General features: G+C 50.4%; 1 protein-coding gene across 4 annotated transcripts; it reads right to left on the bottom strand.

The window, feature by feature from the left end:
- Positions 1-45: 45 nt before the first annotated feature.
- Positions 46-13,149, bottom strand: Shc1 (SHC adaptor protein 1). 4 transcript variants are annotated; one of them, XM_042681386.1, is made up of 13 exons: positions 12,831-13,149; positions 8,539-8,706; positions 7,915-7,985; positions 7,332-7,395; positions 7,058-7,177; positions 6,779-6,832; positions 6,531-6,582; positions 6,231-6,357; positions 4,941-5,139; positions 4,785-4,854; positions 4,570-4,704; positions 4,155-4,393; positions 46-1,576 (listed from the first exon to the last, which is right to left on the bottom strand). In XM_042681386.1, exons 2-13 carry the CDS (start codon positions 8,701-8,703, stop codon positions 1,448-1,450), a joined length of 1,425 nt encoding a protein of 474 aa, XP_042537320.1. In that variant the 5' UTR covers positions 8,704-8,706; positions 12,831-13,149; the 3' UTR covers positions 46-1,447. The 4 variants fall into 4 exon arrangements, with proteins under 4 accessions (XP_042537320.1, XP_042537321.1, XP_042537319.1 ...); XM_042681387.1 differs by having other exon boundaries at positions 4,570-4,701; XM_042681385.1 differs by lacking the exon at positions 12,831-13,149 and having other exon boundaries at positions 4,570-4,701; positions 8,539-9,727.
- Positions 13,150-13,152: the final 3 nt, after the last annotated feature.

The raw sequence follows: 13,152 nt of genomic DNA, 5'->3' as shown, positions 1-13,152 counted from the left end.
CGCACAAGGCCCCCAGTGCAAACAATAGACTTTGAGAAGACCCGGTAGAAGAAATAGGACTTTAATGAAGGCTATTTCCCTTTGGTATAATTGAGACCGTGAAAACATTCAAAAAAGGATGGCCATGATTGAAACATTCGACCCTCCCTTATCCCCAAGCCTCCAGACCGAGCCAGACCAGCTTCTCTGTCTGGCCAGTTTCTATGGGCCACACACACAGACCCAATGTAGAAGGTACCCCACATGACATAGCAACAATACTATCACTCTGCTTCCCAGCCTAGCCATAAGAGGCCCAAGTTTTCTTCCTAGTCCTAGGGTGAAACTGATTTGTCCCAGGTTTCTCCTCTAAAATAAAACGATAATGCTGCCAGTTCAGGCTAGGGTGAGAAAAATGACAATCATTGTAAAAGGGGTTCCAAAAAGTCAGGTGTATAAATGTAATCTATTATCATTTTGTGCTCAAAAATAAGCCATGGAAAATAAAAGTATATCTACAGCCCTAACACATAGGCATATGAAATGAAACGAATGCTGTTCCCATTCTACAGATAGTATTCAGATTGTCTACTGCTTTAGTCTCTATGCCCCTGTGCTGGCCTCCACAAAACTCACCTTGGAGTTAAGGGTAGAAAAGGCCCAAATTCATTCATTTACCGCCCCAGAGACAGTGAGGGCTACAGGAGGTAGGGCTGTAGAGTATAACAGGCATGCAACATGGGAGGGGTAGGCTTACAAAATGTATATACAGACCCCTTGGGTGAAGGGGGTTCCCCAGCCCAGGAGGCACTGAGCAATGGAGTGGTCCAACTAACCCCAGCTGGGAGGGGGGCTCTGGGGCAATCTCTTAAGAGTTGCATATCCCCAAGGCGAGGGACAGCTGCCACTCCTGCCTTAGTTCTCCCAACCCAAACCCAAAGGGGTACTGAGCAAGGAGAGGACAGGGTCCAAGAAGCCAAAGTGTCAGAACCCCTGTTTTTGAATTCAGGGGCCTGAGAACTCTTTGCATAAAGTATCTGCAGACCTAAGAGATGGTCAAAGGCACAAAGTTTTAACATAGAAGGGGGAGTGTTCAGAGGGGCCAGGGGTATTCTGAAGTCCAGGGGCAGACCAGAGGTGTGATTCATTCCCCTTCCCCAGAAGGGCAATTGCTTCACTGGGCCTATCACCACAGGACATTTCCATTAGAAGCACCAGCCTTCTTTGGAAATGGAGTGTCAGGTTGGCACAGGAAAGGCCTAGACAAGGAGGCCACTCTGTACATTAATACTTTGGTGAGGTTTGGGGAGAAACAGGATTCTTCCCCAGGCTCCTGACTCAGTATCCATACTACTCCCTCCTCCTACTCAAGGCCCAGCCCTTAAAACATCCCAAGTGAAGTCCTGAGAGTTAAGGAATAGGGGAGAAGAGGCTGGAGGGCATCTCCTGGGAGACAGGCTGGGAAAGATCACAGCTTCCGCTCCACAGGTTGCTGTAGACACAGTTCGCTGCCCGCAGAGATGATGGGCAAGTGATTGTCCATGTGGTAACTGATGAGGTGACTGACACTCTCAAAGCGGTGATCCTTTGTCCGAACCTAGAAAGATGAGAAGAGAGAGTCAATTTAGGTGGGAGCAGTCCAATAAGACCTCTGCCACCAAGGACGACGAAGATGGAACAGTCAAGAAGGCTTAAAGGAGAAATAGAGGGAAGGGATGTCAGCCTTGATCATCTAGGCTTCTCTACAAAGAGACGCTATTCACAGCTGTGGGAATGGGCAGATCAGTGAAGGATGAACAGCCCAGAAACATGAAGCTGAGGGAAAGTGGAATACTTCCTGATTTGAAAGAAGTTGACATAGCTCAGAAGAGGATACAGTTAAAAAAAAAAAAGTTGGCAGAGGAAAGGCCTAGACAAGGAGGCCACTCTGTACATTAATACTTTGTTGAGGTTTTGGGGAAAAACAGGATTCTACCCCAGGCTCCTGACTCAGTATCAATACTATTCCCTTCTTCAACTCAAGGCCCAGCCCATAAAACATCCCAAGTGAGGTAGGTCCTGAGAATAGGGGCTGGGAATGTGGCTTAGTGGTAGAGTGCTTGTCTACAGTGCATGTTTTTTGTTGGTTTTTTTTGGGTCCGGTCGTGGGGCCTGACCTCTGGGCCTGGGCGCTGTCCCTCAGCTCTTCAGCTCAAGGCTAGCATTCTACCACTTGAGCCACAGCGCTACTTCCAGCTTTTTTCTTTTTGCTTATGTGGTGCTGAGGAATCGAACCCAGGGCCTCGAGCATGCAAGGCAAGCGCTCTACCACTGAGCCACCTTCCCAGCTTGTCTACAGTGCATGAAGCCCTGGGTTCAATTCCTCAGGACCACATAAACAGAAAAAGCCAGAAGTGGGGCTGTGGCTCAAGTGATAGAATGCTAGCCTTGAGCAAAAGAAGCTCAAGGATGGTGCCCTGGCCCTGAGTTCAAGCCTCAGGACTGGCAAAAAAAAAAAAAAAAAAAGTATAAGAGGGAGGTTGAGATTGTTGTAGAAAAGAAATCAAGGTAGTGTGGACATCAGTGGCTCACGCCCATGATCCTAGCTAGCTACCCAGGACAGTGTCCAAAAAGAAATGTATTCATTACCTAACTAATGTAATTGTAACCCCTCTGTACATCTCCTCTATAATAACAATTTTTAAATATTTTTTAAAAACAACCAGACTGGCCGGGCGCCGGTGGCTCACGCCTGTAATCCTAGCTACTCAGGAGGCTGAGATCAGAGGACTGAGGTTCAAAGTCAGCCCGGGCAAGGAAAGTCCGTGAGACTCTTATCTCCAATAAACCACTAGAAAACCAGAAGTGGTGCTGTGGCTCAAGCGGCAGAGCGCTCGCCTTGATCTGAAGAGCAGAGACAGCTCCCAAGCCCAGAGTTCAAGCCACACGACTGACCAAAAAAAAAACCAAAACAAAACCAGCCAGACTGGAGGGGAGTGGTGCTGTGGCTCAAAGTGATACAGCGTTAGCCTTGAACGAAAAAGCTCAGAGAAGCCAGGGGCCAGTGGCTCATGCCTGTAATTCTAGCTACTCAGAAGGCTGAGATCTGAGGGATCACAGTTCAAAGCAAGCCCAGGCAGGAAAAGTCCGTGAGACTCTTATCTCCAATAAACCACCAGAAAACCAGAAGTGGTGCTGTGGCTCAAGTGGTAGAGTGCTTGCCTTGAGCTGAAGAGTTGAGGGACAGCGCTCAGGGCCAGAGTTAAGCCCCACGAGTGGCAAAAAAAAAAAAATAATAATAATAAATAAATAAATAAGTAAAAAGCTCAGGGACAGCAACAGCACCCAGGACCTGAGTTCAAGCCCCATAACTGACAAAAAAAAGAAAAAAAACAAACAGACTGAAGACATGGCTTACACAGTAGATAGCCAACAGAGAGTAAAAAATCCAAGCAAGAGTGCAAAGCCCTGAGTTCAAGTCCTGGTACTTTTCACACAAAAAAGAAACAACCAACCAGGAATCAGTGGTTCAAACCTATAATCCTAGCTACTCAGGAGGCTTGAGATCTAAGGACTGAAATTTGAAGACAGCCAGGGAAAGAAAGTGAGACTATCTCCAACTAATCACCCAAAAGAAAAGCCTGAAGTGAAGCTGTGGCTCAAGTGGTAGAGCGCTAGGCTTTGAGACAAAAGCTCAGGGACCTGAATTCAAGCCCCAGGACTAGCACCAAAAAATAAAACAAAGTAACACCAAAGACACAAAAAAAGGAACAAACAAACAAGGACAGTGAGGAAAAGATGCTGAGCCCACATCTGGGGAGCTGAGGTGGCTCCAGCTCTTACAAGATGAAACCTGAGAGTATCCAGCCTCTGACCAACAGACACTGGGCATCACAGCCTCTCTGTAGTGGTTTCCTCGCTTGTCTAGAGGGGCACAGATGGGGTGAGCACCTTCTAAATCTGATGGGCTTAAGGTGTGGGACACTAACACTGGTTATAAAAAACACAGCTCAGACTCAAAAGATATGAGAGAAAACAACCTTTAGACTCTTCAGGAGGATGTCACACACATAAAAGCAGAGGCCTACAGAGAGCTGCCAGCAAGGAAAAGTTTATAAAGCAATGAGGGAAGGGAGCGTCATAAGGGGGTTCTGTCCCTAGCTTTCTGCCACTCTACCCATACTTTAGTCACTTACCACACCCTCAGGGTCTACCAGAAGCAGGTGCTTGGGCTGCCCACTCTGCAGGCCAGTGAGCACATACTGGCCAGGAGTAGTGGTGCTCTCTCGTACCAGGAAGTCCCCATTGAGCTGTAGCAGTGCTTCGGCCTCCCGCCGGCTCAGCTTCCCATGGAACCAGGGTTCCCCTCTAAGCTGCTCAGCCATGGACATGGACTGGGGCGGTGGAGGCACCCGGAGGGCATCTTCAAAGGGTTCTGGGGATATAGAACAAGGGCTAGGAGAGGCCCCAAACTCACCTAAAACCCAGACCCTCAACAAGGGAGACCAAGACAGAAAGCAGATATACAGGAGAAAAGGAACCAAATAGGAAAATAGGGATATACACCCCACACACATACATGCACACTCACAAACACAGAGGAACACTCACTCATGTCAAAGAGGTCCCGGGGTGCACTGCCATTAATGGCAGGATTGGGGGGCCCAGTTGCCCCTGCTGCCTGCCGAGCCTTGTCTAGGTTCTGGACGTTGACATAGGAGGGATCATCAAAGAGCTCTCTGCCTGCTGAGGAGAGGGAGACCATATAGTGACTCTTCCCTCCTTTTGTGCCCCTGGCTCTGCCTGTCTCCGCTCCTCCTTTGTACCTGGGCAAGGTGGCGGAGGCAGCATCTGTTTGCGGACTTCAGGGTCTCCCACACAAGGCTGACCTACAGGCTACAGGGATAACAATCAAATGAGACCAGATGCCATAGTCAGCCACTCCCATCTTAGGCCCAGGCACCACCATCCAAATAACTTACCAGTGTAGCTCCCAGGTGGCTGGGAGTCTGGGCACCGGGTAGAGTGGGTCGGGCAGCCACTGTAGTAGCCCCTTCCCGAAGCCTCATATCCACTATCCCCCCAAGAGGGGGTTCCTTCCCTGGGAAGTCATTATAGTACTGATGATCAGGTGGCTCTTCTTCCTCTTCATCCCATGCTGAACCATCAAACCCAGCCATCCTGTGAGAGACCAAATGAAAAAGTGGACACAAATTGGTGGTGACCAAAAGGCCAGGAGGGACAAGAGTCAATAGTAAAAAGATTTGACAAGTCTCATCACAACTAAAAGGAGATCGTACTATAAAACTCTGATAGCCATGCTATCTCCCAAGAGGAATGGGAAATACTATGTAGACTGGAAAGCTTGCCCCAACACTTCCTCTGGGAAATACAAAGTCCCTCATAGTCCCACTGCATATCCCAAAGGAGTTATGTTTCAAAAAAAAAAAAAAAAAAATTATGCTTGTTGTGAGGCTTGAACTCAAGGCCCGAGTATTATCTGAGTTTTGTTTTGTTTCTTTTTTGGTCAGTCAGGGGGCTTGAACTCTGGGTGTGGGCACTGTCCTTCAGCTCTTCAGCTCAAGGCTAGCACACTTGAGCCACAGTGTCACTTCCAGTTTTCTGGTAGTTAACTGGAGGTAAGCATCTCACGGACTTTCCTGCCCGGGCTGGCTTTGAACGGTGATCCTCAGATCTCAGCCTTCTGAGTAGCTAAGATTACAGGCATGAGCCACCAGTGCCCAGCTTGTTTCTTTTTTCTTTTGCTCAAGTCTTGCACTCTACTATTTGAGTCACAGCTCCACTTCGAGTTGTTTGACACTTAATTGGGGATATGGGTCTTATAGACTTTCCTTCCTGGGCTCACTTTGAACAGTGATCCTCAGATCTCAGCCTCCTGAGTCATAGGATTACAGAAATGAGCCACTGGCACCTGGCCCAAATTCTTGATAGCTTCAACGGACAAGAAAACACAGAATAAAGGATGGAAAAGTAAGCAAGAATCAGAGACAGACCTGATATATGGAGGCTAGTAATTAAAACTCATCCAGCCAGAGAAAGATATGCCAACAGCTCTACCACAGGCAACAAGAGCAAGAGCTGGCCTTGGCCTCAAAAGGCTTTCCTGATGTACGACAGGAAATATAAGAATAGCAGGAAGTAGGAAGCAGGGCACGCGGTTATTTCCTTCCCTGAGCCACTTGAAGCTAAGCCTACTTTTCAGTCCCAGTCTGGGGTCTAAGAGCTGCCCCACACCTTTCCCGTTCTCTTACCTGTCATGGGGGGTGACCAGCTTGGGTGGGTTCCTGAGGTATTGTTTGAAACGTAACTCAAAGGCCTGACCAATGGTGCTGATGACATCCTGGGCAAGCCCTTCAGGACATTCCAGGATATGACAGGCTGGGGACACAGCAGATGGAAGCTGTTAGTGAACTTTGAGGTAATATTGCTGGGAGATTTGGTCAGGAGCCCTCAATCTCCTCAGCAGGAGCCCCTACAACTGCACCCATTAACAACAGGGAAAGTCGACCCAAGCACACAGACTCACCCAGTGCTCCCCCACTACACCTCACCTCTCTGATTCACAGGGTCTTTGGCAACATAGGCAACATATTCGGCTGTGTCCTGGGATGGAAAGAGCAGAAGAAGCCAGTTAGCTCAATTTTATAGCTCCACCTTACTGCTAACCCTTACAACCAATCCTTTTCAGAGTCCTCAATCCTAGCAACCCCACTTCTGTAGTATTTTCCCAATTCTAGCCCCTTATTCACCCCCTACCCCCCCTACCCCCCCCCGGGCCCTTTACTCTTATCCAACTCACCGGGTCCCCGCCGGACGCAAATGAGATAGATTGCATGTGATGGTTGGCAATGATCTGAGGATTAGGGCAGGAGATGGAGAAGGAAGGGAATATAAGTGTCCACATGGGTACCTTCTACTCCTACCCCAGAACCGAGTCTCAGACTCATTCTCTTAGCTTCTGACCCTGTGTCTTCCTCATTTCTTCCTTCTCTATTCTCTTCCTACTCTCTCCCAGCTTTTGGCCTTATCACAGAATCTCCCCCATCAGTTTCTGGCCCCCTTGAAGACCCCTACCAACCTGTTTACAGTCTGCAGCCATGAGGTTGAGGCTACTGGTGGAGACAGTAAGCGTGATTGGCATTCCAGCAAACTTCAGGTTACTCCTCCCCAGGATAGAGCTGAGTGGACGGCTACCAGGCTATGGAAGGGTCCAGAGACTCAGAAGCTGAGGACATCTAATACCAGGAAAGCATACTTCCACCTCTTAACTTCCCCACATGCCCCGCACTTGCAATCCCCCAACCCCTCCATCTCCAGCCCTTTCATCCCCCATCATCCCATCAAGAACATACCTTTCTCCTCCTTGTTGCCCCTTTAGCACCGGGCACAGCCTCACACACCAGAGTGATGGCCTCCCTAGGGAAAAAGGGGTACTAAACTCACAGCTAGCCTCCTACTCAGCTGGGGTTGCCACAGAGCTGGGGGAAGGGAAGGCCAGGCCAGACTCCCAGGGCACTCCAGGCTCTTTGTCGTGGTGGATTGAATTAAGGGCCTTTAATATTTGATGACATTGAGAGCCCGCTTCCTGGCTGATTGGGTTAAGGCCTCAATGGGTATAACCCCACCTCTTCCTAGCTACTAAGTAAATGTCCTGTTCTCTTCCCAAAAGCAGCAATAACCTTCTATCTACTCCCGATTTTCTGGTCCAGCTTCATCCACCAGCTGCTTCTGATACTTTCCTCTTAACCCCTAAGGCTGGATAGGTAAGGAGGCTCTAGGCCAGAGGTGCCTCTTTTCAAAGACTCTCCTAACTTTCTCTTAATCCTCCTTACCTCCCAAAGAAAAGGCAGCACTAGCACCATCACAAAGTGCCCCCACTTTTCTTCACCTTCCCCCAGCCTCATTATCCACAATCCATAACCCCTCCCTACCAACCTTGTGACCTGAGTCCGGGTATTGAAGTCCAAGGCACGCATTGACTGAAGGACCTCCACACAGCCCATGTACTGAGGGGAGAGAAGGAAGAACAAGTCAGCTACCTCCCCCCAACCAGTCACAAAGGGCCACAGGTCTTTGCCCTCTGCGGGCCCTAAAGGAAGTACAGTACTCTTCCCACTGCCTGGGGCTAATCCCACAAGTGAAAGACAACAGGATATGAAAAGGGACAGCTAGGAGGACCTCCTGCTCTGCTGGTGAGAGAATCTGAAAGGCACTGGGTGGGACAAAGTGACAACTCTGGAAAAGGGGAGGAGTCTGGAGGGGAGAATGGAAAAGCCACTCGGCAATGTTTACAGACTTTGATGTGCTAAGCATTGTGCTAAACTGGGGGGTGGGGAGGAGGAGGGCAGGGAGGGTCCCTAAAACAGGAAGGGGCCTAGACAAATTATCCCAGGCTGGGTTAGGAACTGGAGAAGGGGACAAGGCAGGTTTATGAACTAGGACAATGACACATAGGAACACTAGGGAAGAGCAGGAAGAGAAGGTCCTAGCAAAGCTGGAGGTAGCAAAGGCACTAGAGGGAGGATCTTGGAGGGAGTGGAAGGGAAGATGTTCACTCACCCGAACCAAGTAGGAAACCCCAGGTCCCATGACTTTGTCGTTGGGATGCAGCCAGCCCCGCGTGGGCTTATTGACAAAGCTCCCGTGTCGGGTCCACTCCTCGCCCCCCAGCTGGCCCCCTTCTACCCGAGTCCTGCGCCCGCCGCCTCCACTCAGCTTGTTCATGTCCTGGAGGAGGGGCAGGGGACCTGAGTCCAGCATGGCTGCCCCTTCCCCATCCTGGGCAGCCCTTCCTGGCTCCCCCTTAGGCCCCAGGCGTCCCCCAGCAGGATTGGCCAGCTTCAAGTTGCTCATCCGGGGGAAGAAGGAGCACAGGGTAGTGGGACTATCATCCCCAGGCAGAGAAGGCAGGATGGGCCCCAAGGATGAGGCTGATGGGGAAGGCAGCTCCTCCAGGGGAGTGGACCCTGAGGCCCCCTCCTCCAGCGATGACAGAGACTCATTCCGAAGTGGGTTGTACTTGGGCTTGGGGGGAAGGAGATCCATGGCTGAGATGAAAAGGGGGCTGCAGCCCAGCCTGGCCCCCCTGCCAATTTAGGCAAGGGGGCCAGGCAGGGGGCATCCCCAGGCCCTTAGCTTGGCCTGACCCCTGCAGCTTGAGGGTCACGGAGGTCCCTGGGAGGGCGGAAAACAAGTAGCTTCCACACCCCCAGATCAGATCCAGTCAGTTTCAGGCCTCATTCCCAGCCCAACCCAGCTTGCAGCCTCCTCTCCCGACTGAGAAGAGAACAGGCTGGACCCAGAGCTGCCTGGCTCCTCCCAAGGGGCGGGTAATGAAAGAAAGAGACCAATCCCAAGGACAGTGCTGACTCACAGGCTCAGAGGGGCTGGGCCCCCCACTGACCACCCCAACCTAGAATTCCGGCAGCAGTAGAGCTAGCTTAGGCCCCTTTCCCCAGCCCCATACAAACAACTAGCAATCTGGAGTGGAGGAAAGGGAGGGAGAGACGGAAGGATGGAGGAGTAGGAAGGAAACGAAGCAGATAAGCAGAGCCCTGGATCAATCCAATCTGGACAAGGGCAGGCAGAAGGGAGCAGGAAGCTAAGGGAGGCTGGGGAGAAATGCGGGAGGAAACAGAGGTAGCTGTGGATGGAAAATGGAGAGGATTCAAGAGCTCTGCATTTCCCTTCCTGAAAGGGTTTGACACTCAATTCTCCTGCCCAGGCCACCGCCACCACCACCACCACCATCACCACCATTATAACCATATACTGCCGGATGGTAGCCCCAGGGAGCCAGGGCCATTAGAATGCTCTGCTGCAACAGCTGTGGACTGGAGCTAAGGAAGCCAGGAAGAGAAAGAAGTAGTCCCAGTGGATACAGAGCATGGCCAAAGGAAAGGCAAAGCTAGTGAAATAAGAAATAAAGTCCAAGGGGCTGGGAAGGTGGCTCAGTGGTAGAGCGCTTGCCTTGCATGCATGAGGCCCTGGGTTCGATTCCTCAGCACCACATAAACAGAAAAAAAAGAAAAAAAAAAAGCTGGAAGTGGCACTGTGGCTCAAGTGGTAGAGCACTAGCCTTGAGCTGAAGAGCTGAGGGACAGCGCCCAGGCCCAGAGTTCAGGCCCCACGACCAGACCAAAAAGAAACATAAAGTCCAACTTGGGGGTATATCAGGGAACTACCTGGCAAGAACTGGATAAAAAAGACAAGTTGGTAAAGTCCCTATGCAGAATGCCTATTAACCAAGGAGCAATGGCCCAGAACTGTTCTGCCCCTCTCCACAGGCCCAGTTAGCAAAGCAAGATGTAAATATAAGAAAATGGGGATCAGAACACTAAGTCTAAGATCAACCTTTAGAACCTGCCAGGTACAATCACGCCCCACTTCTTATATAAAACCAGTCACTAAGTCTCACAGCAGTGTCCCTAATACTAGAGGAGGGGTCTGGCTGAGGGGGGGATATGAGAGAATGTAACAGTTCCTAAAGAGAATTGGGAACTACAGGTCCCAAACTGATAAGAGGTCACAAGGCAAATCTGTGTGTCAATAAGGAGGGAAGACGCCAGCCTCTGGTGGCCTGCAATCCTAGCTATTCAGGAGTCTGAGATCAGAGTCAAGGTTCAAAGTCAGCCAGGGCTGGGAAATCTGTGAAACACATATCTCCAATTTTGTGTGCCTGCTGCCTCTGCGTGGTCCCCCGGGATGGATGTGATGGATCTTTTCACAATTAACCACCAAGATCCAGAAAAATGGCACTGTGGCTCAAAGTGATAGAGCACTGACCTTGAGCAAAAAAGCTCAGAGACAGAGCCCAAGCCCTGAGTTCAAGGCCCATGACCAATTTAAAAAAAAAAGGGGGGGGGGATGGAGAATGCAATATCAAAAGTTGGGGTGAGGTGGCACATGATTAGTAATAAATCCAAACCCATTCCACAGTTTCCTGCCACAGTTCTGCTTAAGAAGCATTAAGGAAGTTAGGAAGGGACTGAAATACAATAAGTAAAAGGTACATCTTTCAAAAACTCTTAGGTCTATTTCAAAGGATTAAAAAAAATCTATTTTGTTTTTGGTCAGTTGTGGGGCTTGAACTCTGGGCCTGGGCACTGTCCCTCAGCTCTTCAGCTCAAGCCTAGAGCTCTACCTCTTGAGCCACAGCTCCACTTCTGATTTTTTGAGTGGTTTATTGGAGATAAGAGGCTCACGGGTCTTTCCTGCCTGGGCTGGCTTTGAACCGTGATCTTCAGATCCCAACCTCCTGAGTAGCTAGGATTACAGGCATGAGCCACAGGTACCCGGCTTAAAAAAATATATTACTTTAGTGATTAAAATACTAGCACTTAAAATGTTTTTTCCTATGTTTATAACTCTTTCACTGTCCCTTATTGTCCCAGGAGAGCTTGTCACTGAATCCTCCACTCCTCAAGAGGAATTCTGCCATGACCTTACACTCCTAACCACACAAACACACCAGTACACCTTCCTCTTGAGATGGTATGTAGGGGAGTTGAAGCTGGGAATGACCAACAGGTGTGGGTATTTGGGGAGGGGGAGGAAAAGGATGTTTGCCTTAAACTTGCATCAGGAGAAAGCAGATCTGGGACTAGAAGTCCAGGTGATGGGGGTGGGGTGGGGAAGGGGAGAGGCTGCACGTTGCTACACAGCCCAGCAGGGAGGAGGCTAGAGCCGCAAGAAGTAGCAGGAAATGGTGAAAGCCTCAGGAATGTGTCCAGCAGGGAAAGCTCCACAAATGCAACCAGAATGAATGGACTAAAGCTCGGGGGGGGGGGGGGGGGGGGGGGAGGGGAGGGCGGGGAAGAATCAGAGAAGGGGGACTTAAAAAAAAAAACAGCAACAAACAAAAAACACAACAAAAAGAACACTAATCCCTACTCCAAACCAGCCATTTCCTGGTGATAGAAAATTTTTGCTTCCATTATACAGACAACACATCAACAAATCCACTGCCCGTAACTAGGCATGGTCAGGTACGACCTGCAGCTGTTTCTGGAGTGGAGTCGGTAACCAGAAGGAAAATTGTGACAGTGGAGTGGGGAATCTCTGAGCAGTCTTTTTCCCACCCCAGATCCCAAGTTCAGCCCCCTTCCAAGTTGGTCACCCTAGAAGCGTAGGAGAGAAGAAAACCGCTGTCTCTAAATTCTCCTTTTTCACAGCCAGACACAGGCACTTGGGACTTCCCATTTGGTGGAGCCTAAGAGCTCCGCCAAATGAAAACTGAGCGCGAGGCCCAAATAGAGACAGGACAGGGAAGTATCAGCAGGTGGAGGGAGTCTCCGGGATTGAAGACCAGGGTAGGGTGATGACCTGGGACCCACAGCAATAAATCTCCTCAGGGGGCGTGGTCCCCCACAAAGCCTGCTCCAGACTTCCAAGACCCGCGTTGGGACAATCCGACGTGGATGGCGGAAGGGGCGGGGTCCCCAGAGGAGGCGGAACCCCGAGAGAGGCGTAACTTCAACTAAGTCATTCGTTCTTTCTGGAGACTGGTTTAGCCCTTTGGGAAGATAGGTTTTTCACAGAAGTTAGCGGAGAATCCCGGTGAAGAGGAGGAGTTTTGGAGAACTGGACCGACTAATGAAGGGCTTCTTATAGTGGGGCCTGGGAGCGTGTCTGGAGGTGGGACTTCCAGGAAAGCTAGGCGATAGGGTGTGGTCGCGACAGCAAAAGATAAGTCGGGGTTCGGGGAGCCCCCTAGAGTAGGGAGGTGGGACTTCCGGAGGGGGGGTCGTAGAGGCGGGACTTATAAATGAAGACCGGAAGTAGGGTCCCGAGAGAGGGGTTCCGGGGTGGAGGAGTGGGTCACCCAAGGAAGAAAAAAATTCAAGACTCACCAGGGCCTCATGGAGTCTCCGCACCGCGCCGCGGGCCAATCTTGTTCCGTATTACGCCACTGCCTGCCTCATTCGCTGTTCCAACTTTCTTCCTGGCCCGGGCCTCCCCGGAGAAACTTTATTCCACTCACTTCCGGCCTCACTAACCCCCTGACCCTCTACCTCACGGTCCCTCCTTCACCCAGCCCACTTTTCTGACTCAGCCAATGACAGCGCAAGTACGAGCCCAGGAGTCGAGACAGCCAATAAGAGGCCTGATTTTGACCCAAAGCTGTGTTCTTAAGAAACGTCAGAACTGCACGCCAATAAGAACTCGAAGAGA

This window comes from Dipodomys spectabilis, unplaced genomic scaffold (assembly GCF_019054845.1).
Source record: "Dipodomys spectabilis isolate Male_0828 unplaced genomic scaffold, ASM1905484v1 ptg000069l, whole genome shotgun sequence".
Lineage (NCBI taxonomy): Eukaryota > Metazoa > Chordata > Mammalia > Rodentia > Heteromyidae > Dipodomys > Dipodomys spectabilis.
The sequence above is the reverse complement of the archived record's forward strand: the minus strand, read 5'-3'. Positions and strand labels throughout refer to the sequence as shown.

Excerpts from the sequence above, each read along its gene's own strand:
- Shc1 (XM_042681384.1), bottom strand. The coding sequence starts at position 9,024 with ATGGATCTCCTTCCCCCCAAGCCCAAGTACAACCCACTTCGGAATGAG. Across the intron at positions 7,396-7,914 it reads ACCCGGACTCAGGTCACAAG|GGAGGCCATCACTCTGGTGT; the intron begins GTTGGTAGGGAG and ends CTTTTTCCCTAG. Across the intron at positions 6,583-6,778 it reads TTGCGTCCGGCGGGGACCCG|GACACAGCCGAATATGTTGC; the intron begins GTGAGTTGGATA and ends TTTCCATCCCAG.